General features: G+C 49.7%; 11 protein-coding genes across 11 annotated transcripts; 6 read left to right on the forward strand and 5 right to left on the reverse strand.

Annotated features, from left to right (window-relative positions):
• Nucleotides 1-178: 178 nt before the first annotated feature.
• CTRU02_208108 (uncharacterized protein) lies at nt 179-2,713 on the reverse strand (the record flags this gene model as incomplete). Its single annotated transcript, XM_036733225.1, has 1 exon — nt 179-2,713. The coding sequence occupies one exon, from the start codon at nt 2,711-2,713 to the stop codon at nt 179-181; it is 2,535 nt and encodes an 844-aa protein (XP_036575075.1).
• A 633-nt stretch (nt 2,714-3,346) lies between these two features.
• On the forward strand, nt 3,347-5,254 carry CTRU02_208109 (C6 transcription factor; the record flags this gene model as incomplete). Its single annotated transcript, XM_036733224.1, has 2 exons — nt 3,347-4,948; nt 5,090-5,254. 2 exons carry the CDS (start codon nt 3,347-3,349, stop codon nt 5,252-5,254), a joined length of 1,767 nt encoding a protein of 588 aa, XP_036575074.1.
• Nucleotides 5,255-5,464: 210 nt separating this feature from the next.
• Nucleotides 5,465-7,393, reverse strand: CTRU02_208110 (saponin hydrolase precursor; the record flags this gene model as incomplete). The annotated part of the gene is made up of 1 exon (XM_036733223.1): nt 5,465-7,393. One exon carries the CDS (start codon nt 7,391-7,393, stop codon nt 5,465-5,467), a length of 1,929 nt encoding a protein of 642 aa, XP_036575073.1.
• Nucleotides 7,394-8,561: 1,168 nt separating this feature from the next.
• On the reverse strand, nt 8,562-9,709 carry CTRU02_208111 (uncharacterized protein; the record flags this gene model as incomplete). Its single annotated transcript, XM_036733222.2, has 2 exons — nt 8,562-8,959; nt 9,019-9,709. The coding sequence occupies 2 exons, from the start codon at nt 9,707-9,709 to the stop codon at nt 8,562-8,564; spliced, it is 1,089 nt and encodes a 362-aa protein (XP_036575072.2).
• Nucleotides 9,710-10,242: 533 nt separating this feature from the next.
• Nucleotides 10,243-11,350, reverse strand: CTRU02_208112 (putative d-mandelate dehydrogenase; the record flags this gene model as incomplete). Its single annotated transcript, XM_070205033.1, has 2 exons — nt 10,243-10,970; nt 11,029-11,350. 2 exons carry the CDS (start codon nt 11,348-11,350, stop codon nt 10,243-10,245), a joined length of 1,050 nt encoding a protein of 349 aa, XP_070061108.1.
• Nucleotides 11,351-12,599: 1,249 nt separating this feature from the next.
• CTRU02_208113 (major facilitator superfamily transporter) lies at nt 12,600-14,397 on the forward strand (the record flags this gene model as incomplete). The annotated part of the gene is made up of 4 exons (XM_036733221.1): nt 12,600-12,751; nt 12,805-13,247; nt 13,301-13,471; nt 13,532-14,397. 4 exons carry the CDS (start codon nt 12,600-12,602, stop codon nt 14,395-14,397), a joined length of 1,632 nt encoding a protein of 543 aa, XP_036575071.1.
• A 50-nt stretch (nt 14,398-14,447) lies between these two features.
• Nucleotides 14,448-15,808, reverse strand: CTRU02_208114 (taurine catabolism dioxygenase; the record flags this gene model as incomplete). The annotated part of the gene is made up of 5 exons (XM_070205034.1): nt 14,448-14,668; nt 14,721-14,843; nt 14,906-15,226; nt 15,283-15,346; nt 15,416-15,808. The coding sequence occupies 5 exons, from the start codon at nt 15,806-15,808 to the stop codon at nt 14,448-14,450; spliced, it is 1,122 nt and encodes a 373-aa protein (XP_070061109.1).
• Nucleotides 15,809-16,544: 736 nt separating this feature from the next.
• CTRU02_208115 (amino acid transporter) lies at nt 16,545-18,426 on the forward strand (the record flags this gene model as incomplete). Its single annotated transcript, XM_036733219.1, has 7 exons — nt 16,545-16,693; nt 16,745-16,968; nt 17,043-17,401; nt 17,454-17,555; nt 17,609-17,768; nt 17,835-18,145; nt 18,199-18,426. 7 exons carry the CDS (start codon nt 16,545-16,547, stop codon nt 18,424-18,426), a joined length of 1,533 nt encoding a protein of 510 aa, XP_036575068.1.
• Nucleotides 18,427-20,291: 1,865 nt separating this feature from the next.
• On the forward strand, nt 20,292-20,859 carry CTRU02_208117 (uncharacterized protein; the record flags this gene model as incomplete). The annotated part of the gene is made up of 2 exons (XM_036733217.1): nt 20,292-20,536; nt 20,640-20,859. 2 exons carry the CDS (start codon nt 20,292-20,294, stop codon nt 20,857-20,859), a joined length of 465 nt encoding a protein of 154 aa, XP_036575067.1.
• A 734-nt stretch (nt 20,860-21,593) lies between these two features.
• Nucleotides 21,594-22,832, forward strand: CTRU02_208118 (uncharacterized protein; the record flags this gene model as incomplete). Its single annotated transcript, XM_036733216.1, has 3 exons — nt 21,594-21,697; nt 21,756-22,350; nt 22,404-22,832. 3 exons carry the CDS (start codon nt 21,594-21,596, stop codon nt 22,830-22,832), a joined length of 1,128 nt encoding a protein of 375 aa, XP_036575066.1.
• A 1,146-nt stretch (nt 22,833-23,978) lies between these two features.
• On the forward strand, nt 23,979-25,829 carry CTRU02_208119 (aspartic-type endopeptidase; the record flags this gene model as incomplete). Its single annotated transcript, XM_036733215.1, has 1 exon — nt 23,979-25,829. One exon carries the CDS (start codon nt 23,979-23,981, stop codon nt 25,827-25,829), a length of 1,851 nt encoding a protein of 616 aa, XP_036575065.1.
• Nucleotides 25,830-26,214: the final 385 nt, after the last annotated feature.

Here is a 26,214-nt window from a genome sequence, read left to right on the forward strand (position 1 = left end):
AGAATACACGCGGCATAGCGAAACATCGTTGATATCCAGCTTCACTGAGACTGTTGTGGATTATCTACACAGTTAAAAACACGAAGAAAACGGTAGTAGAGCCAGGCCCAAGAGTCAGTAGACTCTGCCCTTTTCTCGAGTGCCCACTCCGAACACCGGGTTCCCACTTGCCAATATATCATCTTTCTAATTTTCCTGAGTCGCTCACGCCTTTGGTGGTAAGGCATATCTTAGAGCCTGTCCATGCGAGACTGAGGTTCTGGTGCGGTAGCCGTATAGAAAGCGGCACCGCCTTTTCCATTTTGATCTCGCCGCTTATCCGCAGCTCAATTTCGTCCTTATTCGATATCTTTGCCCAAGATACTTGTACAGTACCCAGAGACACCCCTTTGACAACACTTAGTGGCACAGTAGCCTCAAAACTTGAGTACAGCCCCAGTCTCGGCATAATCTCAATAGCCTTCCAACCTGGCGCTGCTGGCCGAACCCCAGCTACCTCAGCCGGGAACTCATACAGCGGTACGCTTCCCCAGGCGTGACAATCTGAGCGTTGCGCGACACTATCCTCAACCCAAGTAGTGAGTCCTTGGTCCAGCTGGCTCTTCCACGGTTCCCAGAAGGCATGAAAATGCTCATTATAGAGGTCACCCCCTGCGACAGCAAGGGCACGAAGTGTGTAGAAAGACATGGCAATAGACTCCTTTACGAAGTTTCCGGCATTTGTCTCCTTCATGCTCTTGCTCAGCAGGGCCTGAGCCTCGCTACCGCTTAATGCGCCGCTTAATACGGCCCAGATCTGGCTATGCTGGCTGTGCGTCACAGTCGTGTTTGACGGCTGCGCAGAGGTGATACTGTCAGTGAAAAATTCGCCGTCAAAGCAGTACTCACGCAAGGCTGCGATAATGCGATTGGCGCGCTTCTGATATTCCATCGCGAGAGAGGTTTTCCCCAAAGCGCTCACGAGTTCAGCTGTGGAGTTCAAGGTAAAGACATAAATCTCGTTGATGAAGGTTGAGAAGCCCGTTCTCTCGCAAGCTTCTGGATAGCCGTATGGCTTCCATTCCTCTGTCCAGTCAACGAAATTCCATAAGCCACTCCCGGAGCCGAACTCCATCCTCACCAACCCTATTTCAGAATCGACGCGGGCCTCAAAGTATGCCAGAATACCATCGACAACCGGCAAGAATGGCTTTAGAAACCCACTATCGCCAAAGTAGACGTAGTGATCAGATAGCATACAGATCCAATATAATGAGAAAGTCGGAATGAACTGCTGCCGATGAGTTGGGGCTCTGCTGGCGGTAAGGCCTATCCTGGGCTGAAAGGAGTTGTGAATCTGAATTATTGCCTGACGGGCGAGTGCGTCGTCTCCCGAAACGCAGTAAGTAAAGAGAGCCGAGCTTCGGGTATCCATTGCGTATTGCAGCTGTTCGTAGAATGGGCAATCCTCATAACAGTCGTGCATGCAGTTGACCAACGTACGGATACTGGTGGTCCAGAGTTGACTCAAAAATGTATCTTGAGTACCACTGTGGTCTTCGATGGTAGGTCGACTGTCGGCTGCGATGGTGGCTCGAACATCTAATGGATAATGGGCCAATGCCATCTCAATACCCCGAAAAGCCAATTCTGCAGCCTCGACACATATCTCGACCTTGAGAAATCTGAATGATCTAAAATGAAAAGGAATGAATATCTCATCCGTTTCTTCATTGAAGTATTCCAGGCCAAGGGATTTTGATGGACCCTGGAAGTGATATAGATCGTGTGGGCCTATCAGCATCCTTGTTCTGTCGCAACGGTGTGCTTTTTGCCTGATGCCCTTGTAGAGATCCGGCTGTTCTTCGTAACTTTCCGAATATGTGATTTTTACGTAGCCCCCACCGTCCTCGGGTCTTTTGAACAGAACCTTTAGGAAAGCTGTTGTATGGTGAGCTGCTTCAAGCTCGAAAGAGTGCCGAGAGCCTGGAGTGAGTCGTAATTCCTTACTAGGAGGCATCAGCCCGCCCTTCTGATCAGCTAGCAAAAGCTTTCTCCAGCTTTCGCTGGATAAATCACTTTGAATGTTGTGTACATCAGAGAAACTGGACGACTGAATACGGTAGTTCGGGATGAGGCGTGGAGAAAGATGCCATGGAGGCGAGTTGCCGGTCGAATTTTTGAATTCCAGGACCCTGGCTGGCACCCATTGGAGTTGAGTGTCAGCATCCACTCTGCGATGTATTTCGTAAATGTGTAGAAAACTGTCCTCAGGCTCGTCAATTCGTAGACGACCGAAGGGGTCAATTGCCGTCTCCCAGAGCGGTCCGCTACAGAGTCGCTCTGGCCAGGGATCGGCTGCTTGAGGAAGAGTGATTCTCAAGCCACCACTAGGTAGGCGAGGGAAAGCGGGGGCGAACTGCGTAGCGAAGAAGAATCGAAGAATGTGAACACCGATCCGGTTCGTTCCCTCGATCAAGTATGGTCCAATGTCCACTTCGTCAAAGAACCACATGTTGTGGTCCCCTTTCACTGGACCAAAAGATGCTAATTTTCGGTTTACATAGAGCTTGTATTTCGTGTCGGCAGTAATGTGTATCTTCATTGACTTTGGGACTTCTCCTGCGTTAAGGATAAACTCTTTCCGGAAATGTAGAAACAAGCCCGCAGTGCCGGGTTCGTGCTCTGGGAACGAAGGATGCCACATCCATGTTTTGTCAAATGTTGCCGACATTGTTACGATGCGATTGCGTACATGCACGAGCAAGCGAGGGCGTTGAAGGGAGACGTAAAGTTGTGGATGCGTCGAACTCGAGTGCGTGATGAAGGTATCTCAATATCGTAGGAGCTTGAGATACAATAAGAGTAGAAGAGGGGAAGTGGGATGAGAGGAACGTCGTACATCACCTAAGCATTGAGACTCGAATGGGTTTGGTTGACACTCGAGGTCTTTTCGACCTACATCACATCATTCGGTATCCGTTCTGCCGACGCATTGGAGAATGCGTGATCCATATTTGCCAATGTTTGCAAAAGCCTGCATCACATTGCCCCATTCCGCTTGGCCACTAAAATCTGAAGTGGTGAATTTGGGATTTACTCGAGGTCGCCAACAATTTCACATTACGCGGACTTTCATTCCGCGGAGTCTAGGTCATGCGGAGATCCCGGTGGACGCTAAAGGAGCCAAATCCAGGCTCATCCACATGATGTGCCTCCGCCTTACATCCCTGACCAGCCACTCGCTAATGGCCCTGTAGATTTATTCCGTGGAATGTCCCTCCATGTGGGTTCTCCTAGTTTGTATGGCCCTTCACGTCAGTTCGAAGGCCGTTTGTCGATAACCCTCGGATGAGGCAGCGGTGTTATGCCACCAGCCCACGCTTGTGATGCGTGCAAACGCCGCAAAGTCAAGTGTGACGGAATTGAGCCGTGTGCTAACTGCCGGCTATCTCAACTTCAGTGCAGATATAGCACACATCCTAACAAGCGCTCACGAGGAGGCCTTAGAACTGCAGAGCGGGTTCCATCTCATGGAAGTGCTTTGGACGCAACAGGCGGCGGTGTTATCAGGCACACGCAAACTGAACCAGATACGATCATTGTCAGTCATCTAGAGCAAACAGCTACCGGAACCGATCAGCTTTCTCCACCATGGCTTTTGAGCCCAGGCTTGGAATTGCTGGCCGATACGAGCTCCGCGGGAGCGGCTAATTCAAATGTTAGCTTTCACTACGACGCTGCCCAAATCCACCGAGCTCTCCTGGTTGTTACCGGCACTCCTCACGCCCCTGAGTCTATTTTGGATGTGGCACATGAGTGTATTGACTTCTTCATGCAGTACCTCTTCCCCAATACGCCTATTGCTCACGAACCGACGCTTCGTGATGCTGCTGCGCTCCTTGCCGCAGACGGTTTCTCGGCGGTGGCCGGCTCCTCTCCATGTGCAGTCGACACGCATCACAAGATGACACACCTCCGCAGATTCTCCTTGGTCACGGCGCTTTGCGCTTTTGTTACATCTGTCATGCCTGAGGCCCAATTATCTCGCAGAGCTACCTTGTCGAAGCCATTCCTCGCAGCATCTCGAGCGATGCTCCAAGTCTACGAGGACCATGACCTCGAGAATCCAGACTCAACATCCTTGACCATTCGCATGTGGCAGTCAGCCGCGATGCAAAACACGACTGGGAGGGTGGGAACATCTTACCAATATCACGCTGAAGCTGCCTTCATCGCGCAACGGCTTCGGCTTCATGATGAGAGCGCCGTGCAACAACACACCAAACTAGAATCTCAAATACTTCGAGCTAGTTTTTGGCTGTTATACTTGGCAGATAAGACGTCAATAGCTCTAGAAACGCGCCCACCGATTTTGCAGGGGAGTTTCACCGATGACGAGTTAACGCTGCTTGACAATGGCCAACAGGAGGAGCCGTTTTTGGATACCAGCAAGCCGATTAATCGAGACGCTCTTGAATCCCGTCTCTTCTTGGGGTTCCATCTAAAGCGGCGGATCTGGGCTGCCGCAGCTGATTTACTGTTGAATCTCAAATCCTTCTCACGTAACAAGGGCGGAGAGGAAACACTGTCTGGCCCAGGACAGAAAGAGAAACTTACCGGGCTGGCTGAGATGTATCTGAGCTTCACGAGTTTGGTAGATCAGCTGCCAATGTGGCTGAGGAATCCCGACAACACTGATCCTGACAGCAACAACTCTACAGACCACACCGTTGCTGCCTACCAAAGGTTATGCTTCTGGACACAGCGAAGCAATATCATGACCGTCTTTCACTGCATGAGGCTTGTAATCTTACAAAGATCTGTGACCCTGGGCATCCCTTCCGTGGTGGGATTAGACGGACAGCCCATGTCGTGTGCAATTCGAAAGATAGAGCTCGTGCACGATTTCCTGCAGGAGCTTCAAATGGTGCCGTTCAAATGCTTCAAGGTCCAAGGAGAGACAGCGGTACGTGTTCTTTATAAACCACCCCTCTTTCACATACCCTTCCACATTTACCTTTATTCTATAAAGCCCCTCGCCTTCGGTATCCGAAGGGTCCAACTCTATGATGATAGATGAGGATTCAAAACTAATAACAGAAAACAGGTCGAACGTATTCGACGTGTGGGGATCATTCTTCTGGAATTGGTACATAACGCTGAGAGCAAGACAATTGAGCAGGTGGCGCGATCGCAGTTCAAGAAACTATTAGATTTTCTGTCCAAATTGGACTCAAAGGCATCAGATAAGCTCGCGGGTACTCCTGCCTGATACACAAGATGACTTTATCTCGTATGGCGATTTGAATATGAGCTTCATTCTTGTATGAAATTGAAGACTGGATCTGCTAAATTTGGCGCTCCTATCTACCTGTCTGCATCGAATAGGGAATCATGCCAAAACAGAGACAATCTCACTCGTCTGTCTTCCAGTTTTAACGAAACGCGGACTTTGGTCCAATAATTTATGGAAAAATGAAAGCTAGGCGTTGTTCAGAGGCTGCTTGTACACCTTATCTCCAATGGTGGTAGTCATCGTGCCATTAGCATTGAAGAAATTGGTCAGCACGTCAATGTCCAAATGGAAGCCATCAACACTCGTCTTTTTGGTGTTACGGATGCCCCGAGATCCCACTTGCACCAAGTCAGAGTACCAATCAACATGGTTGAGGGTGGGACTCTTGATTATGCTAGTAACATTTTCCCAGCCGTTGAGGAATGTTATACCATCGTCCGAGTAATTATGATAAGTGACAGCAACCTGATTCGGCTCAGTTGACTCAACAGTATGATCGATGCGAACGTCAGCATAACCCGACACTCTAGCTTGGAGAGTGAAGCGGCCAGGTTTCAAGGCTGTTCGCTCCGGCTCGGCGCTCCCTGGGACGTAGAGCTCACCCCAGGGAATTTCATCCGGGACAGGGGCCACAGGCACATATTTGGAAGGCTTGCGGCCAGTGAATTTAGCCAAGATGATGCGAATGTCCTTGCCGTCGGGCTCCTTGGATGAATAGCACGGCAGCGGGTTCGCACCGCCGCAGGCCGGGAACTCAACATGAGCCTCCCAATAAACCAGCTGCGTGGAATCAGGAGACCAGCGAGGATCCGCCTGCCCGTTCCATTCAGGATCTCTGAAGTCACCACTGCCAGGAGCGCTAAAGCCAGGACCATTGATTTTCTGACCGTAGTAGTTCTGCCTGTCACCAGCGTTATCGAGAAGGTAAGGCACGAAGAAGCGCCGCTGTCCGTTATTCCGAGTGGCCGACGTCACCAATGTTGTAACCAGATCGGTGATAGGAGGCACATTGCGCATGCCGGAGAGAAACATCTGCCGGTCGGTATCACGTGTGTCCATGATGGCCCACCATCTTCCATCGGGGGAGTGGTCAATGGGGTCGACGTACTCGGGGTGAGCAGTTATGCGGCGCACCCGGCCGGTCTGCATATTTGCAGCAAACACATCCAAGTTAGATGATTCGACAGGATTGCCGACATAAACAATTTCGTCACCACGGCCGCTGAACCCTCGAAGCTCACCAACAACGACAGCGCTCTCATTGATGTACAACTGGTCTCCACGAATCGACAACGTGTTAGGGCCGTTTTCCCGGTACATTCTGTAGACGTTGAGCAGGTCGTACCTCGGGGCAAGTGGCAAGCCAGTTGTTGGCTTTGGGTTAAATTGTAAACGAGAAAAGTAGCCGAACTGTCCCAGCTTAGCACCGGTGGTGAATGAACTGAACCCTAGATGGACATTGTCGGGATGGAGTCGAAGTTCTCTGATGGCTCCTCCTGAGCCACTGCCATCTGGGCTGGTGTTCCATCGGATGGGATATATGTGCGTCTTGTCCGGGGTACATTCCTCACTGGTGAGCAGGTGATTCCCACAGTCAGCAATGTTGGTCCCAAACAAGATACGCTTGCCATCGATGAAGGCTTGTGGGTAGTCCATAGCTGTGCTTCGTCCGATGGCATTCTCGACCGGTATGCCACAGGTGATACATTTCCAGCTATCACCATTAGGGAAGTACGTGCCATCAGTCTTGATGATGATGATTTGCGAGCCATTATAAATGCTGGCCGGTTCGGGCGCAGGGGGCGCTCCGATAAACGGCACAAGTGCAAGAACATGCTTTCCGTCAGGGAGGAAACTCCCGGACTGGAAGTCGCGCTCGCTCTTGACACGCATACACCCGGTTCTTCGTGGATTTGCCCTTTCATCACAAGAGCCCGGTGTATTGGAGGAGATGCCTGGAGGTAGTGGTAGACGGACCAGCTCTATTGGCTCTGGCTTAGGCGGTGGTGGGATGAAGTTGGTGTCACGTGGGCTCAAAGCATGATGAGGAGAAGCGGTAGTGGTGATGGAATGATTTAGCAATCCCACGATAGCATGGAGAATAAAGATCTTCATGTTGATCTGGTGTGAATGCTCGGAGATATTTTGGCAATATTAGAAAGTAAAGACACGAGGTAAGTTTTTAAAGGGAACTCATCACGACATTCCCACAGACTGAGAGCAGGTATTTCCTTCATTTAAATCTTGAGAGGCATCTCAAAGTGAAAGACGCAGTCTAATACTGAATTCGAGGTGTAAATACAACGTACCATTGCAGAATCTATCGTCATGTACACAAGGCTCCTAGCTAAGAGACTACCTGCCTAGCTTGGTCCAGATATTGACATTGTCAAGGGACATGGTGGGAAGTATCTGGAGAACCTTGTCCGATTTCCCCGCAATATGCATTCTATCGTGTCTTTCGGCAACAGGCATCCCGGTCAGAACTTGTGAATGATGAACCTACTTTCATTCTGTAAGAGTTATACGCGTATAACTGTCCTATTCCGCGTACTTAATTACCCATACCACATCGGTCACGATTTCGTCAACAGTGACTCTGACAATGGAGCCTGACGTCGGGGGCTAAAACCATTCCGCGGAAAGCGTTTGCCCAGGAAAAGTCAAGTGGCTAGTCGTGATATCGATTGAATGAAATCTCCGAGAAGTCAAGATCTAATATTAACCCTTATCAAGCCGAGTACAGGAATAAGGAGGATGCAAGTTTTCCATGTTTGTCTCATTCAACGTTCAGCTGATCCTGCGTGGCAATCGTTCCTCATGTAGGTAGATCCAGCTACATTCGTCATCAGGTCTGAGTCTTGCTTTACAGATCAATGCATGCCTCGGACATCTAATGCGAAATGATATCAGGCTTAAAAGCTCTAACTTATGGAGTTGGAAGCAAGGTGGAGGAAGTCCTCTTTCCATAATACTTCCCTTGCCTGCAACCTTTCGTAATTTGCTGCTATTAAGTCTCAGCAGACTTGCAAATTCGGAATTTTCCGATGATGCATATATATAAGGCTGCGTCGACCCTTCTTTAAAAAGCCGCAGTTTGAGTATAGAAATTCAAGTTATCTTTAACTTCCTTCTCCATGGGAACTAGCATTGCCTGATGGAAACCATGTATGCCTTTGGTTGGCCATCGCTATTCGGTATAATATTATGCCAGCAGACTACAACATGTGCGTAAAGCTAGAAGACGATACCTTATCAGAACAGAAAACTTCTATTACTTGACTTATAGAACCCAGATTGCCAAAACCATGAAAGCTGCTAGTTGTACGGCAACCCCACTGCTTATTAAAATTGCTTCGCTCTTGCTATCTCCATCGTTGCTGGATTCATTACCGCCATCCTCTCCGGTGGTTCCATTTCCTCCACTGCCTCCGGTGTTGGACTTCTGTCCTTTTGCCGGCAAACCTCTTATGCAACTCAGCTTTGCGAAACCAGGCTCGGGATCCGTCGAGTATAGTGATTTGTTGGTTTTGTGCCCAAACATGGTAACGATGGGCTGATATTCTACCGTCTGAGCCCACCACATCGCTTTAATATCTTCTGCTGTGGTGTTTTCATCGAGACCATATCCACCTTGCCATGTTGTTGAACCGTTGAGGTACTGCAAAGGCACTCCCCAGGCTACGTGGTCTGTCAGCTCTGATGCCTACAAGAGTTTGCAGATTTCCAAGTAAACCTACTAGGAACTAATGGCTCGTTATTCTCCAACTTTGTCCCTAGACACTCGTCCGGAACATCAAGGTCGTGACAGGTGTGGTGAGAACCATATCGCCCTCCTGGTTCTGAATTTATCCAGTATGCGGTGCTCGCTTGCTTCTCCACAGCCTTTATGCATTCATCGGAGAGCCACTGGGCACAGGAGCCGTCTTCCGGCAACTCTAGGTTGTCAGGGTTCGTGAAAAGGGTCTTGTTATTGTACGGCGCGGTGTACCAGCGCCATGCGCAGAAGATCCAGTCCGGATGAGCGTTGACTACCGGTCTGCCATGATCGCTTGCATTCGTACTCGGCACGTAGAGTGACTTTGGTGCAATGATTTTAATATCAGAGGAGACGACCGCAAGGCCGGAATAAAGGCTGCCGCGCCTCCCATCTCGACGTAGGCCGCTAAGGTCGACCCCGGTTTTCGAAAGAGTCCATCCATCCATGGGTGTACCGGGCCATGGCTTCGACACGTCATATCCAGGCATAGTGTAAGTCCCGCTTGAATTGCTGGCTTCGACGGCGTTTATCCAAACCTTGTCATCAGCGCCAATTCTTTCGGCTCCGCAGGGCTCTGCGTAACCTCCAAATCCCCAAGGGCAGAAAGCAGCGCTAGCCCGAGGGACTAAGGTCGCTGAGATGACCGCCCTAGTAATATCCCGCGGTCGCATCGTGTTGTATCGCTGTGTGGACTTTCAGTTGAGGGTTTAGACTGACAACCGAAAGGGTGTTTGGGAGACGCTAGGGGCGAGAGGAATAGCTATGGGCGACGCGACTTATTATGTCTCCTGATTTCTCATTTTTTTTCTTAGCCTTCTAGGCGGAGGATGAAGAGAGGCCTATAAGGCGCAAAAGTTCCATCAAATGATCCAGTTATATCGGCGGATCCGCGCCCATTATAGTAAAGCCTACGGCACAGCAGAAAAAAGACCCTGTCAGAGTCACATTCGTAGGTGGTTAAATGTGATCTTTAGGCTCCAGCAAATTGGCAATGGACGCGCTATTGTAAGGATGTGTGGATACGAAGATGAGATTAAAAAGTTCGTCGTTTTGGCCTCACATCTTGTCATTGCCAGCAATGGAATCCGTATGCTGCGCCGTCTTTGCGCTTTATGCCGATTTGGACTTTTCAACAACATAGGCTGAAACTTTTACGACTGAGGTATTTTGCACTGTGTTTTGCCAGTTGGAACTATGAGATTACCTACTTCAACAAATGCTTATTGACCGGTGTTAATGGATCTTTGCCCAAAATGACATGCATGACGTTCCTTATGGCAAGTTCCTCGAAGCCAACTCGGGTCTCGACAGCACCTCCCGCAGTATGACAAGTCAAACTAACGTCTCTCATGGCAAGCAGGCGTGGGTTAATGTAGGGCTCATTGTTGTGGACATCCAAGCCAGCCGCCGCAAGATGGCCTGATTCCAGTGCATCTGCCAACGCCTCTTCATCCACCAAGTTTCCACGGCCAACATTCACCAAACGCGAACCTTCTTTCATCTTTGCTAGACGAGTTGCGTCAATGAGAGCTCTGCCGCCTAATGCACTCCCGGGAGCAGATATCACCACGCAATCCGATACGGCCAGCATCGCGTCAAGGTCATGGTAGCGCCTGGCACCTATGGCTGCCTCCTGCCCTGCTGGCTTGGAGATGGGGTCGACGTATGCAATTTTCATATCAAAAGCTGTGTATGCCTTCTGTGCTATTCGGTAGCCAATGTTACCGAGACCAACAATGCCGAGCGTATGCCCTTTTGGATTACGTGCTGTTTCGCTGTTGTTCCTGTGGGCATCCAGAAACATCTCTGGGTTACCGCTCCGTGCCGCTGTATTCGTCCATTGCATATTTCGAAAGACCGAGATGATGTGGTACAGAGCCATGTCCGCCACAGCTTCGGAAGAAGCTGTCGCTCCATTGCAATAGATGATGCCTATTATACCACGTGAGAAGTTGGTTATTGCAATGACAAATTTGATGTTGCTTCTTACCGGCTTTTGCCAGAATATCAACATCTGCCCAGTCATATCCAGCACCTGCTGATGCAAACACCTTCACAGAGGCTGGGAGATACGGGATCAACTCGCTATCCCAGCGGCCCATTTCGCCGCCAGAGTTCCAAAAGGGGCGAAGAATGGCTGAGAAGTCACCCCATCGCTTCTCTTTCAAAGCCACTAAGAATGGCTCTCTTTGTCTCTCTTCAGTTTCCGGCCTAATAACCGTTGCTATCGCCTCCAATTCCTTATATAACTCTGGGTTGTATTCGATGGGGTCTCCTAGATGGAGAACAATTGGCTTTACAGTGCTCGGCATCGTGAAGTAGGAATTTGTTGGTTGATATGTATTTCAAGCTGATGAGCTTCCACTTATCTGGTCATTGAAGCTGCAATACTGATATCTTCGGTTCCTTTGGAAAGCAGAACACCGGTCGATACGACGTGTAAATAACCATAAGAGCCAGCGACACCGGAGTTACGAGAGGGGTCGACGTTGTTCGGCCTATCTGCGGGATTGATGGCATCGGGAACTTGTCCGATCACCTCACCTTGGCGTACATGACCAGGTTGTACCTCCAACTGCATTTTCCGTAAGGCATATCTCGCCTCCGACCATACAAGCGGGGCACTGCCGGTACTGGCCTATCGAGGATCAACCCGATGAGCAGGATTCCTGCTCGTCTCAAGCTGATGAGCTTTCCACGTTATCATAATCCCGATCGGATGCACCATTCCTATTTTGTGGCTGATCATCGCATAACGAATGGCCGCGATAGGTGATGCTACCCCATGACACCAGGCTGCAAGTATCCGGGGATAACGCCGGGCAACACATCTTGATAGGCGCCGCCGGGTTCAGACAGTAATGCAGAAGGTTGGACCTTACACCTTACGATTTCTCCGAAAAACATTGTTGGCAAACAGGTGCAGTCTTCTTCCACATTTGCTCATGTGGCTCTGGAAAACCAAGAGTTGAGGTGTTGTTCAATCTGTGCTTGACAGGTCGATTAGACCAACGCGGCAAATTGGTAGGGCATGTTCTAAACTGCAACAACTATTGGAGAGTGGGGAGGGGATGAAAACAACAAGAGTATCCTCGAAGCTCTATGCGTTGGATTCTACCCGTCTCACTTCTCTAGATGTATATCGCCATGAATAGCAAACCCGGCAAGTAACTCTAGCCGCAACCTTTTCCCCGCAGGACGACACTGCCTTTCATTCTCTTGACCATAGCAAACTAGGATTGCGCGAGCCGACCGGCTCGCTTGTCGCTTCCGATGAACCAGACTCCGTGAATGACCTTGTTTGTATGGATATCTGCCCACTAGCATGCTTGAATTACCCCGGACCCACAACTGCCACAACTCTCTCCGCATTCGCGGCTGCGGGGAGAGAGATTGAGCTCCGAGGACCAACATACTGTGGGGCATCAAGTCGGACGGTATACCGAGAGACTAGAGCTGGCGTATTTAGGCCCAGTGTCTACTTTGAAGTCCAGCTTCTTATTTTTGCTTGACATACCTGTCGTCTTTCACTTCAACACGATCTGAACTTTTGTCAATAGAATGTCAGCAAACAAAGGGCAAGATGAGGTTCCAAAGGACCTCCAGGTCGAAATGCTCGATGACCCAATCAAGCCAAGTGAAGTAGATCATGTCGATATCGAAGACCGAGAAGTGAAGGAGCGTCGACTAGTACGCAAGATTGATATTCGAATGTAAGTTATTTTGTACGCTTGAAGACCAGTGTCAGCTACTAACGTGCAGTTAGGATGCCTTTGATGATGCTTCTCTATAAGTCTTCCCGATTTTTACCATCTGAAGCATTACAGGTACTGACAATTTCGAGCACATGTTCTAAATTATTTGGACCGCAACAATGTGCGTATCAAAATGCCCATTGCTTTCTTGCGGAAACACCTATTTACCATTACTATTTTATTCAGATTGCCACAGCCAGATTGGGCAACTTCGAAAAAGACATTGGCTTAGTTGGCACACAATATAACACGGTTATAAGTGTCTTCTTTGTCGGCTATATTCTCACCCAGGTACCTACGAACATGATCTTGAACAAGATGCGACCAAGCATCTTCCTTCCCGTTGTCATGTGTTGTTGGGCTGTAGTTAGTGCCTCAACCGGCGCTGTTCAAAACTACACTGGTGCAGTCGTTCTTCGATTTCTCCTTGGATTCGTCGAAGCCCCATTCTTTCGTAAGTATTCCTTCTGAGACACAAGGCATATATGCGTATTAACACATAACTAGCTGGAGCGCTTTATCTCTTTAGCTCTTGGTATACCAAAAAAGAATTGGCTGTGCGTATCTCAGTCCTCTACGCAGCTGGCCAAATGGCTGGCGCCTTTGGAGGGTTGCTAGGCAGCGCTATCATGGGCGGAATGAACGGAAAGCTCGGCCTGGCAGACTGGAGATGGCTCTGTAAGTCACTACAAGAATGATTGTGCGCATAAAGGATGAGTAATAACAAAAATATGCCAGTTATCATTGAAGGGGTTATTCCTATCCCGGTTGCCTTCTTCACATATCTCATTCTTCCCGATTATCCGGCAACCACAAAGTGGCTATCGGATGAGGAGAGGAAGATTGCTACTCTTCGAATCACCGAAGAGGCAGTTGAAGAGGACAACCGCAGTGAAGCAACAGCATGGCAGGGACTCAGGATGACCTTCACCGACCCAGCTCTGTACATGATTTGGCTCATGCAACTCGGCCTCAACACGGCAGCATCCTTCACCAACTTTTTCCCCACCATTGTGGCAACTCTTGGTTATAACCAGCGCAACACGCTTCTCTTGTCGTCTCCGCCATATGTCTTCGCCGCCATCCTCGGCATCACCAACTCATGGCATAGCGATAAACACCGCGAACGATGGCTGCACATTGTGTGGCCGCAAATCTTTTGTAGCGTCGGATTTATAATCTCAGCAACCACCCTTAACGTAGCTGCTCGCTACGTAGCAACATTCATGATGATGAGCGTCTACGGATCGTTTGGTTGCATTCTTTCTTGGGTCTCGACGACCCTTCCTCGGCCGTCAACCAAGCGCGCAGTATCATACGCCGTAGTCAATGCTGGCTCCAATCTGGCCTCAATTTACGCCAGCTATTTCTACCCCAAATCTCATGGTCCGCAATACTGGCAAGCCAACATCCTCAATGTGGCCTTCTCTGCCATGTGCATTCTCCTTGCCACAACCCTCCACTTCTATCTTCGGTGGCGCAATAGCCAGCTACGAAAGGGAGGAGATGCGGACCTGCTGGCGGAAGGTACACGCGAAGGATCACGAACAAAGGCATTGGGTGAGCGGTGGCAATGCCACCCTGCGTATCAATACACCCTTTAGAACACCCTTTAGAATGGTTCCCTTGCTGAAGCTTGAAAATCGTGCATCTCTTAGTATGCGGCAACTGGAATAGATGTGTCCCACATAGAGACGAGAATCTGTCTGTCGCCTTCCCAAGGCTCTCTTCCGTGAGATACCTGGAAGTTGTCAACCAGCAATAGATCTCCTTCTTCAAGGACCAAGCTGATTTCTTCTTTATCAATGACATCAATCAACTTGTCTAGATACTCCCGCGGAATAGGCGTCTCATCTCCGTATACGCAAGGGAGATCTTTGGGGAATAGTTAGCAATGTTCAGGCAAATCCTATTGTGCGAGACTAACAAGTCATTCCATCTCGGCCAATATGGGGTGGGTCCAGTGCACCAATATCTCGAGTGATGCCGTGTCTTCCCACCAACCCGTTGAACCAGACGGGTCTTCCGCTGGCCGGCAGCCTTCTAATGCCTTTGGCAGTCAGTCAGTATCGATGAGCTGGCCTTAGAGAATCATAGGAGAGCATGTTTTACCGGGAATATGCTGTGTAAGCTCAAGACTTCCGTCATCCTGCCACTTGAAATCATCCGTAAGTTTGCGAACCTGCGTCTCCACCTTTTGTTTGACAGTGGCGTCGTCATCACCCGGACGAAGTTCCCGGCCGAAGCTGTGCTCGCCCGCCCAATTGAAAGAGTTGACTTTGGCCTCATTCCCAGGAGCTCGGAATACCATCTTCATCCCCAGTCCTCGCTTGTGTACCTGTTCCACGAGCTCAGGGATCTCTGCTTGGACCTTCTCAAAGACATTGGCGCTGTTGGCGATTGGTGTTGCGCCTCCTGCATTGGTCATATGCCCTGTCAGAAATACCCTGCTTTGAGCTTCTCGTCTCTTTGATTTTGCCTCCTCTCACCTTTTGGTGCTTTCTTAACACAGTAGAAGTGAATATTTGACGGGAATCGCGTATATCTCGAATACTAGTTGCCGCCTGTGAATAAGGCCGCCTCCTCGTTGCCAAAGCTACACCGGCTCAAGATGATTCGTACCTCATTATGTTGATAGAATCGCGTCAATGGTGATCCTTCGTTCGCAGTCCACACATTTTCGGCGACCGCGGTTCTCTTGCCAGCCAAACCGATTTGTACATGAGGTTGTGAACCACGACCTTTCTCGGCCGCGCTAACAAGCTCGGCAAATGTGTCCGCAGACGGGTGACCCGCTCCGCGGATCAAAATCGCGCCATGGCGATCGAGAAGCTCTTGAAGCTTCCCCGATTCTCCCAGGGTGCGAAGAGCCGCAGCCGACTTGGCAACAGGCGGGACCTCGCCGTCAGCGCCGTCCTGTTTTACCTGGAGGCCGTACGGCAAGGCATTACCGAAATAAGTTCGGGCGCCAGGGACATTGAAAGCCTCGAACTCGACTCCCATCGTGCAAGACATATGTCGTCAACGTAGCAAATAGGTTGGTCCCAGAAGTTCTGATGACTTTGGCAAAAGTGCTGTTTGGATTCCATTTATTGCATCAAGTCATGGCCGAAATGCAAAGCATTCCAGTTCGACGCGGTGATTTCGGACCGCAGTCGGATGTGCCCCGGATAAGCCATCTGCCGTATCTGGAGATTCTTTGACTATCTGCCCAATAACTATGAAGGATCGCGATGATGAATATTGGATGCAAAGCACGACATCATCGGAAACTACCCGACAGCGGCCATTTCGCGCGACAAAGTGCGACAGCACCATTTTGGGGTACAGAAGTTCCAGCATAAAGGTCCGAATCCAAGTGCTCGGTTGCCCATGGAATTGACCATATCAGGGGAATACCCCCAAAATTCCCCAATAGCTGCTGGACGGTCAGCACTGATTTGGTTGATTCGACATCTTGGCTCCAGTATGGCGTGCTTGACACCCCAGCTCCGCGGACGTGGTCGCTGGCCAACAATCGTCTGAAAATTGGCTATCCAGGGCAGAATTGACGGGAGGTTTAAGAGATAAAACAGTGAAATTTGCAGTTAATTTTAGGTTGTGATTCTTGATACTTGCATCTTGGCAGTCTCGGCGTTTGAGCAATCACGGTTAGTTGTGACGATGGCGTCCAATGATGACATTAAGAGTGAGTTGTCTTGGCTTGGTGTATTTGGAGTGAATACCATTTTCTAATAGAGTTCTTTTAGGTATGCCGGCGGTCAACGCTGCCCACGATAGTGCGGATGAGTCTGTCAAAGATGGCCAGCTCGGGATTGTCGAAATCAACGTTCTGCAGGAGCGGACAATTGGTCTTTTTGGCGCTGTGTCACTCGTTGTGAACAAGATTATTGGCGCAGGGTAAGGGAAAATCGAATTGAGCCATTTTTCACAATCAACTGACAGTTGCAGTATCTTTTCGACGCCAAGCACAATCTTCAAATTGTCCGGTAGTGTGGGAATGGCGTTGATGTGTTGGGTGATTGGCGCAATCATTTCAACATGTGGTGTTTTTGTCATGCTCGAGTTTGGCACTGCTATTCCCAGATCAGGAGGAATCAAGAATTACCTTGAACGTGCATTCAGTCCGAGGTTGATGCAAACATGCATTTATGTCTTTTACTGCGTGTTCTTACGTGAGTTTCGTACTATCAAGAAACCTTTCGAGTTTCGTTGATGAGCCTATGTTTCTGACTGAATGCCAATGTAGAGGTTTCCGCAAGTAACGCCATTACCTTTTCGTCATATATCCTGGTTGCGGCCGGTGTTGATTCAACAACGTGGAAACTCCGTGGAGTTGCAATCGCCGGTGCTGTCTTTTCCGTCGGAATTCATACCGTCGCCCCTCGCATTGGCAGAGGCATTCAAGATGTGCTCTCCGCCGTAAAGCTTTTTACGCTTTTGTTCATCGTCTGCTGCGGTTTCGCCGCCTTGGCAGGGCATCTCAGGATAGAGGCGCCCAAGAACTTTTCGAACGCATTCGAGGGCACATCTAACAGCGGATACAACATTGGTTCTGCAATCCTCAATGTCATCTTCTCGTTCCAAGGATATGACAACATCAACGCTGTAGGTCATTAGGTGGGAAAAGTAGTAGACGATGACTAACGTTCTGCTACAGGTTCTATCTGAAGTCCGCAACCCCCAAAAGACTCTGAGGTTGGCGTTGCCTCTTTCTATGGGTGTTATTGCTGTGCTCTATCTCTTGGCGAACGTCGCCTATGTGGGTTCCACTCCTTGGCATCTTCAACTTCTTATACTAACCCAGCACAATAGTTTGCTGCTGTTCCCAAGGAGGCTTTCATTGCCGCCAAAGTCACCGTCGCTGCCACTCTGTTCGAGAATATCTTTGGCCCGTCAGCTGGAGCGAAAGCGCTGCCTGCGCTGGTTGCGCTTTCCGCCCTTGGCCATTTGCTTGGAGTTGCCTTTACAATTCGTTAGTCACCTATTCGAAGTCTTCTAAAGATGTTCAAACAAGAATTTGCTAACATAATTTAAACAGCTCGCTTGCTTCAAGAGCTAGCCAAGGATGGAGTGTTGCCTTTCTCCAACCTCTTCATGGAGAACAGGCCCTTCCGAACCCCCATCTACGCTCTGTTGCTGCATCTTGGTGTCACAATCTTGTTCATCTGTGCCCCTCCAGCAGGAGACGCATTCAATTTCGTCGTCAGCTTGTCCAGTTACCCCACCACGGTTCTTCTGTTTGCTATCACAGTCGGCTTGGTGAAGCTGCGACTTACTGACCGTGCAAACTTCCACTCGCCACTTCCCGCGCCCTGGATTCTTATTGGCATCTACCTTGTAGCGAACATTGTTAGTTTTATCCATCCCAGTCATAATTTAGGGTGCTTGGCTGACTTTCACAGTTCCTCATTGTTATGCCATTTGTGCGACCACCCAACGGAAAAGGCAGCACTTCTTTGCCGTACTGGCTCTCTTCCGTCGTCGCTCTGGCAATATTATCGCTGGGCATCATTTACTACACTCTGCGCTTTGTCATTGCGCCAAAACTGTTTGGGTACAAGCATCGCGAGATCCAGCAGGAGCTGAGTGACGGGTCAAAAGTCACTAGATTCCAGAGGATCGAGAGGTGAATTTGCATTTTCCGAGTTACATAGTACAAACCCCTGCGGTGTGACCAGGGATAAGTTACCTTGCATAGACTAGTCCAAATACGGGAGCTTCAGGTTCAAAGTTCGTCCCAACCGTTCTGAGCTGCATTTATGAATTATTTTAACGATTATGTACAAGCCTTTTCGGGTCTTTTAACACCGGGAAGTTTGGGTGGCTTGGGTGTTGCTAGGGGGGGGGGGGGCCACAAGGGACCGATCGACAAACCCCCCCATGGTGGATGTGGTCGATTTTTTTTTTTTTTTTTGATGATGGACCCAATGGAATAAATTTATTGTGTCGTAGGGCGGATCTCATGTGTAATAGAAAAAAAAGAGAGCAAATTGAACAGAAACCTTGAATTCGACAAGCTTCAAGCATCGTCATCTCACTGGCGTCGACAGCCGTCAAGAGGAGTCGCAGCCGAACTCACATTGTGACGTTGCGAAACATAGCCCCCCTCTTGGCAAACTTCCCAAGTTGGCAGTGTTTGGGTGGAGACGAGCATTGGAAAATGCGTTGAGCTTATTGATGGAATTTTGGTTGAATGACATCGGCAGGCCAAGGGGGGGCACAGCGTTCGCTTACTTGTGCCTTGGTAAAGGGGATTGGGCAAAGGCCAGAGGAAAAAAGGCTTCCAAAAGAGGGCTGGACCAAAAAGCATAGTAAAATGGATACGCAGGGTGAGATCCAGTCTAGTGCGGCTGCAATGGGCCCTGACTCTGGGTGGAAATGAAATGCAAAGAAAAATCAAGGGACCAGAGATGACATCAACGAGGGTTTTCGGCTATGTGACGAGATATCGGGACGTTTTTGGGTGGAGTCTGCTCTCTTTTCGCGGGTGGAATCGGCTTTTGGATCTGTTGACGATGATCACTTGCGGCTTCATAAACGGGGAATAGTTGAGCACGGATGGAAAATTTGTCAAAAGTCAAAGGGGTCTGTCTTTGTTGGGACATCTCCAGTTTATTACCGACTAGATGTCATAATAGTCTTATCCATAATGCTCATGACCACACAAAAAGAGCACTAAACTGTTTTGTAGAACGGCATCTTAGCAAGATCTGAAAGATACGGAATCCTCCGACATACCGTTCGTTCAATGCTCGTCATGCAATAGCCCGATCGTAAGGCACACCAGCCGTCATACGAATGGATACTGTAGGAGCGAGCAGGTAATAAGCCAGGCAACCCAGTTTCTAGGCAAGGAGACCGAATCTAGGTGGCTGTGCTTTGGTATGGTCAGGGATCTTCAGATGGACAAGAGATAGTCCGATTCACGGGAAGCATCCTCGGGAATGCCTCCCTAAGGGACCCTTCCAGCTACTAGTAGCTCATGGATACAGTTATCCAGCCCGGCTACGGTGTACCGTTTCGCCGTCTTCCACGGCATGGGAACGGGCCATGAACAGACCGCCTATCGCACAATGGACAGCCAGGTCTACCCTCGACTCCAGTTGTCTCCAGCATGGTCAAGCAACCGTCACGTTACTGAACCCGGGCTGTGCCGATTGCACCCCGCAAATCGGTCGACATCACCCCACAATCGACACTCTGGAACGATGGCAGCACCATTCCCAATTGGGGCCGTCGCTGAGCGTGGTGCCATGCTGGTGTCACACGAAATCTGCCGCGCATCCCGCTTTGCCCCCTGCGGAGGTGGTTTACTTGCCCCCCCCTAGGGAGATGCTGGATCCTGTTGGTGTGTCCATCCAATGCTACGGGCTTGGACATTAGGGGCTTTGCTTGTTGGGGTGGTGGTGGTGGTGGTCCAGGTTGAACATGCCAAGGGGGCGCGGGCGAGGACGAGGCACGGGGGGGAGGTCTTGGAGCAAGACGGGTTGGTTATATGAATGCATGGCTGCTGCCACACGGCGTCTTGTTTAGCCCGAAGAGATCTCTCTTATCCCTTACGTTTCATTCCACGAATCAATATAACAGTCCAACATACAAATATCGACCTGACCCCATCTTCCCCCAACCCTTCGAAGCAAACCTTACTATGTTCAAGCAAACTTCAAGAGCATTTTCCACCAACGCTCGCATCCACCCGAGCTACTTCTTACAGACTCCCCGCCGAATCGCCATGAGATGGTACGTCTTAACTCCGAGCCGAACGATACCCCTCGGCGCTCCGAAACCTGGGGTTGGAACAGGATATGGGGAAAGCAAAGTGCTGACGGATTTGGCAACACAGGATCCCGCCCACAGTAGCAGTCGTCGCCGTCGGCTACGGCTTAAATTCCTACAGACAGAACATGGTCCAGCGTCGCCTCGCCATGGCTGAGGAGGCAGAGAAGCGGGCAGTCGAGGACCGGAAGCGTGCGGCAAAATTACTCGATGCCTACGGCGACCGGTCCAGTCTCGAGGAGCTCGAGAAGGCGATGCAGGTCTACGAAGCGCAGAACCAGGTCTAAAGGAGGCCTCCACACTTCATCTCATTACCGGCCATCACCATTCAAAAATCAACCTCTACAACAACAACAACAACACATCAAATTGGATCACACATAGCATTGGCTACGGCGTTTACAAACGGATATGAGCATTATTAGGCGACGGAACCATGGGAAAGTCATCGGATTCTGGGGCTATGCAATTTTACTAGGCATTATTATTTTCATCCCCAAGGGATGCAAGGCGGAATGGCGTTCTAGGCGAACCAAGATATCTGGTACGCATCAGGGATTGATTCGTGTATATTCTAGCATTCGAGTACATATCGAGATACTCCAAAAACAACAAACAAACATCTTTTTTGTTCACATTCCATGTCCTCAGGCTCGGATTCTGCATATGATTGATGCCGCCCATCTACTTTGGACTACCTATCCAGATACATTGTGTAGGGAACTCAGCCCAGCTGCACTATACCCCGCACGCATCCCGTGATGAGCGGGAGAGACGGTGGCGTTCGCGAAGCTTGCAAACGATCAAAGTCCAGGTACCATTCCCGCCACGCCAGTCGTCTCCCTCGCGTAGGGTTGGGAGCTTGGCCTTCAGCCACCCAAAAAAGCCTTCGGTCAGAAAATGCAGACACGAGATACGAGTTGGCACACACGAGATACGCAGTTAGCCTCGTCGCAATGTTGGACTTCAACCTGGCAACGTTAAAAATGAGGGGGATTTCCAGAATTAAACTACAGACAAGATGAACGAACTCGTTTCAACCTTTGTATTAGGCGCGCCCGATTTCCCAGCTATCAAGAAGTCCGTGTCGGAATCACTCTCCAACATGGGTGGTGCTTCTTCGCGGTAAGTCTAGAGTTTGACACTAAAGATCGACTGGTGACCCTCCCCTAACACTGCGCAGTCCGCCACCCCCGCCGCGCGTTGCGACAACATTAACGTCGACAACGGTATGGGTTCGGCATCTTCCTCCAATCATCTCAAGCGACGCACGACAGGCGATTCACTCTGCCATTCAGTTGCGCAATCGCTATTTGGCGGGGGACGAGACAAGCTCGGGGCCCCAGGCCGTGGCTTCGCTCGTCGAACGGCTAGAGACCCTGATTGAGGAGGCTCGAGAAGCTGCCAACATTCGCGATTTTGTCGTGCTCGCGATAGAGTCGACAATACTGTCTTTGACGACTGACTATGGCGCACCTTCAAAGAGACTGTTGGATCTTGCGCGCGCAGTCAACCCCTTTCTTAACCAGCAAGATGGCACAACCGAGCCAGGCCCAAGCTCGAGCGCGGATGGCGGGCTGCCTGTCCCCTTTAGACAATCTGACTTGGCTCTGATTGACGACCCCGAGAAAGATTTGCTTGTCTTACTGCACTACTGCGACATTGCCAATCTCAAGAGCTCCCCAGATGAGACAGTGGCTCAATTATCGAAAATGGCGGACAAGTACGGTACAATCAAGGACCTTGACCTCCGCAAGGAACACATCACCGAATGCGAGGTAAAGAACCCTAATTTTATGTTGTTAGTGTGAAACAGTCGCTGACGATCCAGGTCTACATCCACTGGACAATCATGTACTTGACGTCCAACCTCTCGACACTGGCCGCGCCCACGGCCTTTTCTCTGGGCTCTGGCACCAAGCTTGACTTTGAGAAGAGCATTCAGATGAGTCGTCTTCTGACCATCAGCGAAATGCTCATCAAGGATGCGAGGAGCGATCAGGTATGCTTCCTGCTCATGTTCCTGAGGCGGTGTGCCACAAATCAAGAGAAGACGTGGTGGCGGTCGAGGACCAAGGGCGTGTTGAAGGGTTTGAAGAAGACTCGAAGCGGGAAAGGCCAGTGGCATGTCGACTTTGCGGAGAAGAACCTTGCAAGCCTGAAGCGTCTTGAGGAAGACGGTGAAGAGCGTTGGTCACGGCGCGGATCGCTGATGATTGAGCGGGAGGAGTTGGAAATGGGGAAGATGAAGGGGGATTAAGAGTGTTTGGCTTTCATTCTGTAATTCAGCGTCTACTTTACCCTTCAGTGTAAGCCCCGTTGTAACAGCCGCGATTGTGTGCCAAACGATGGAAGGATCGACCACTACGAACAGTGTAAAGGAAACAATCTTTTCATGACTTAACGTCACTTATGGGGCGAATACATTCTAGATACTAATTGAAATACGGCTTCTTACCCTCATCATATACTTTAGGAGCTGCATCTAATTCGTCATCAGAAATCATATTCGTTATTTGGGAATCCTACTCACTACACATGAAGGTCGCGAAGTGTGACTTTGAGATTTACCTCCATTTGCATAACATTCTAGATTCGAATCTGAAATGTATTTGTAAAAAAAATAAAAAGGCGAAGGCTTGCATTGCTATTTGCTTATCGGCTACTTACATTTACCTGCCAATTTTGCGTCTCCGGCCGGTAAAGTGGGTCTGCTCCGAGAGAGGGTCCATTTCGGCGACGATTCCGGTGCCGTAAATCTTGACACAACCGTCAAGCGAGCCACATGCGTTGATGCTTAAAATCACTATGAACGCAAGAATCTGCCAGCAAATGTTTTCGACATGGTTGAGGGTTATTATTGAACTTTGTGCATGTCTGTTAGGCTCCTGGTTGGTTGACGTCAATCCCTGCTTCGTGCGCCAATCTTAAAGCAAGGTTGAAAGCGCCTAACGGCCCCTAACCGTTCCAACGTGCCGAAGCGCCCAAGGGAAGCGAGACGCCCTGGTGCTGTAATGAGCATACCCAATCAATTTCAATCATTTTGAATGATGGATTCGGTCGTGAAACGTGTAAATTAGAGTGAACAAACCAGAATGCAGCTGTTCCAATTCCGGTTTCAAGGACTGATGGCGCGTATTACAGATGAATCGAGTTTTGATATTTTCTACTAGCTGCGAGTGGGAAAATCATAGGTTGTAAGATGGACCTCAGACGTGCTGGGACACTACTTTGGAATTCCAAAATTGACATCTGCTCTCCCTCTTCGTCTCTTAATCCCTCTCATCTGGCCCTTTCTTTTGGACGCCAACTTCCTGTTTCTTTCCCAATATCACGCTGGTTTCGTGATCTTTCTTTCTAATACACCCAATTTCACTTTAAATGTATTAGCAAAAGCTCGCCCGCAATGCGCGACAGCAAGCGCATCTCCCTGCTGGCTTTGGCGGCTGGTGCAGCTGGTCAACTCTTGATGCCATGGACAACCGACTTTGCATTGAGCTCGGCGAACGCCAAAATCGGCCCCGACGGTCCTTGGCAAGCCGTCGTCATTTCAATCAACGGTAACAGAATGCCTCTCTGGCCAGGCGGCTCCAGTTCCACGGAACTTCTGACCGAGGAAGTGAACGGCACGTACACTCCTGGCGCCTCGGCTAAGAAATCAGGAAACTTCAGGTCGAACGCAGACAGCTGGTTAAGTCATTTCTTCATTGGCGGCGGATTTCGCGGTCAGGAATACTACGATGAGATGGAATTGCCAACAAAATTCGGAACGCCTGGCGACTTCCGTGTAAACGCAACCATTATCGCTGATAACGCCTGGCGGTCTATCCCTAACGGAACCACACCTGCTCCAACCATCGGGCTGCTCGGGCTAGGACCAAAGACATCCAGGAGCAATGACAAGTCAGCCGGCTCAATATTGGAACAACTACGGGCTGCGGGGAAAATCGAAAGGTCGACATGGGGCTTGCATATTGGAAGCGCAGCATTGGATATCCCTGGGTCACTCGTCCTCGGCGGCTACGAACAGAACAGGGCCCTAGGGGAGGTTGGTACCTTTACACTCCAGGAAGGCGTACCGCGGGTCTTTCTCCGAGATGTGATAATGGGCACCGAGATCGGAGCGTCTTCCTCTTTTCCGGCGTCAGTAAACAGGAGCTTCTGGGTAGAGCCCACGGGAGTGGGCATGGAAAACTCCAAGATTTTGGGTGGCCCGGCAGGATCGGCTGTGGTGTTACCCAACCCGGTGTCACCGTACATCTATCTGCAGCGAGGAGTATGTGAAGCCATAGCCGAAAATCTGGGGCTGACTCTCCACAAAGACACGGGGCTTTATTTGTGGCAGTCAGGTCGCAATGGCTCCGTCAGTGAGTTCATCAACTCTCCGTCATATCTAGCCTTTGTCCTTTCCGACAACACTGCAGCCAACTTGACAGTCAAGGTTCCTTTCAAATTGCTCAACTTGACACTGGAGCCGCCCTTGGTGGAGGAGAAAGTGAGCTACTTCCCGTGCAAATCCGTTGATGGATCCTCGGGTCAATGGCAGTTGGGACGCGCATTTCTACAGGCTGCTTTCCTTGGGGTCGACTACGATAAGAATGTCATGTACATTGCCCAGGCCCCTGGCCCTGGGGTAGAGCAAAGCGTTGTGCAGAAGTTCGATGACTCAGTTCTCAAAACGAATCCGATTGAATCATTCCAGGCGACCTGGAGCAAGACTTGGACGGTGACAGCTTTGGAAGAAGAAAGCCAGCCAAAGACAGAAGATGGCCTATCACCAATTGGTATAGTGGGCATTGTTTTCGGCGTCATCGTCGGCATCATATTCATCTTGTGGTATATCCGCCACATCAAAAAACTCAAGCAGGCTCCCGGAGCACCACCAGATCATGTGGACAAGGCAATTGCCTGGTTCGCCAAAAAGATGGGCAGACACAAAGAAGATCCGGCTCTGAGTGAGACGTGCTCTATAAATGGTCTTGAGGTTGGGTCGCCTAGAAAGGGAGATTTAAGCAGAAATAGCAGTTGGATGACTGAGTTGGATGCGGGCCATTTGCCAGCAGAAATGGGAGGCTCGGGTGTGAAGGCTAAAGAGCTTGACTCAACGGCTGTGCCTGCAGAAATCGAAACACCTTTGCCGAGATACCCAGATGCAGCAGCTCAGCCGTTCACACGCGAGGCACCAAATAGCTATATGGTGTACGAGCTGCCTGCACATACATACACAAAGTACGAAGACAGATTAAAGGATGGCTGATGAAGGACTCTGGTACCAGTACAAACCTCGGAGTTGAAGATATTTCGCTGTACATATATACGATGTAAGATACCCATAATTCGCAGACAAACGATCATCTTGTTGAGTTGCATCGACCTTCACTACACACCAGACCAACATCTGTACAACTCATGGTCTGTGTGAAGATCAAGTTACATTCATTAAGGGAGGTTGCTGAAAGCAATGCTTGATGTACCTTATTCAGGTGAACAGCTACTTCAAACGGAAAGCAAAAATAAGAGGGAAAGCCTCTTTTAGTGCAACAAGTCTACGTGATAGTTGTGATAGATAAAAACCTGCAACATTTGCACATCTGATAGGCATCAATTCAGTTACTTTCTTAGCATCTACTTGTCTAGATATA

The sequence above is a fragment of the Colletotrichum truncatum genome (assembly GCF_014235925.2).
Source record: "Colletotrichum truncatum strain CMES1059 chromosome Unknown Contig_0005, whole genome shotgun sequence".
Lineage (NCBI taxonomy): Eukaryota > Fungi > Ascomycota > Sordariomycetes > Glomerellales > Glomerellaceae > Colletotrichum > Colletotrichum truncatum.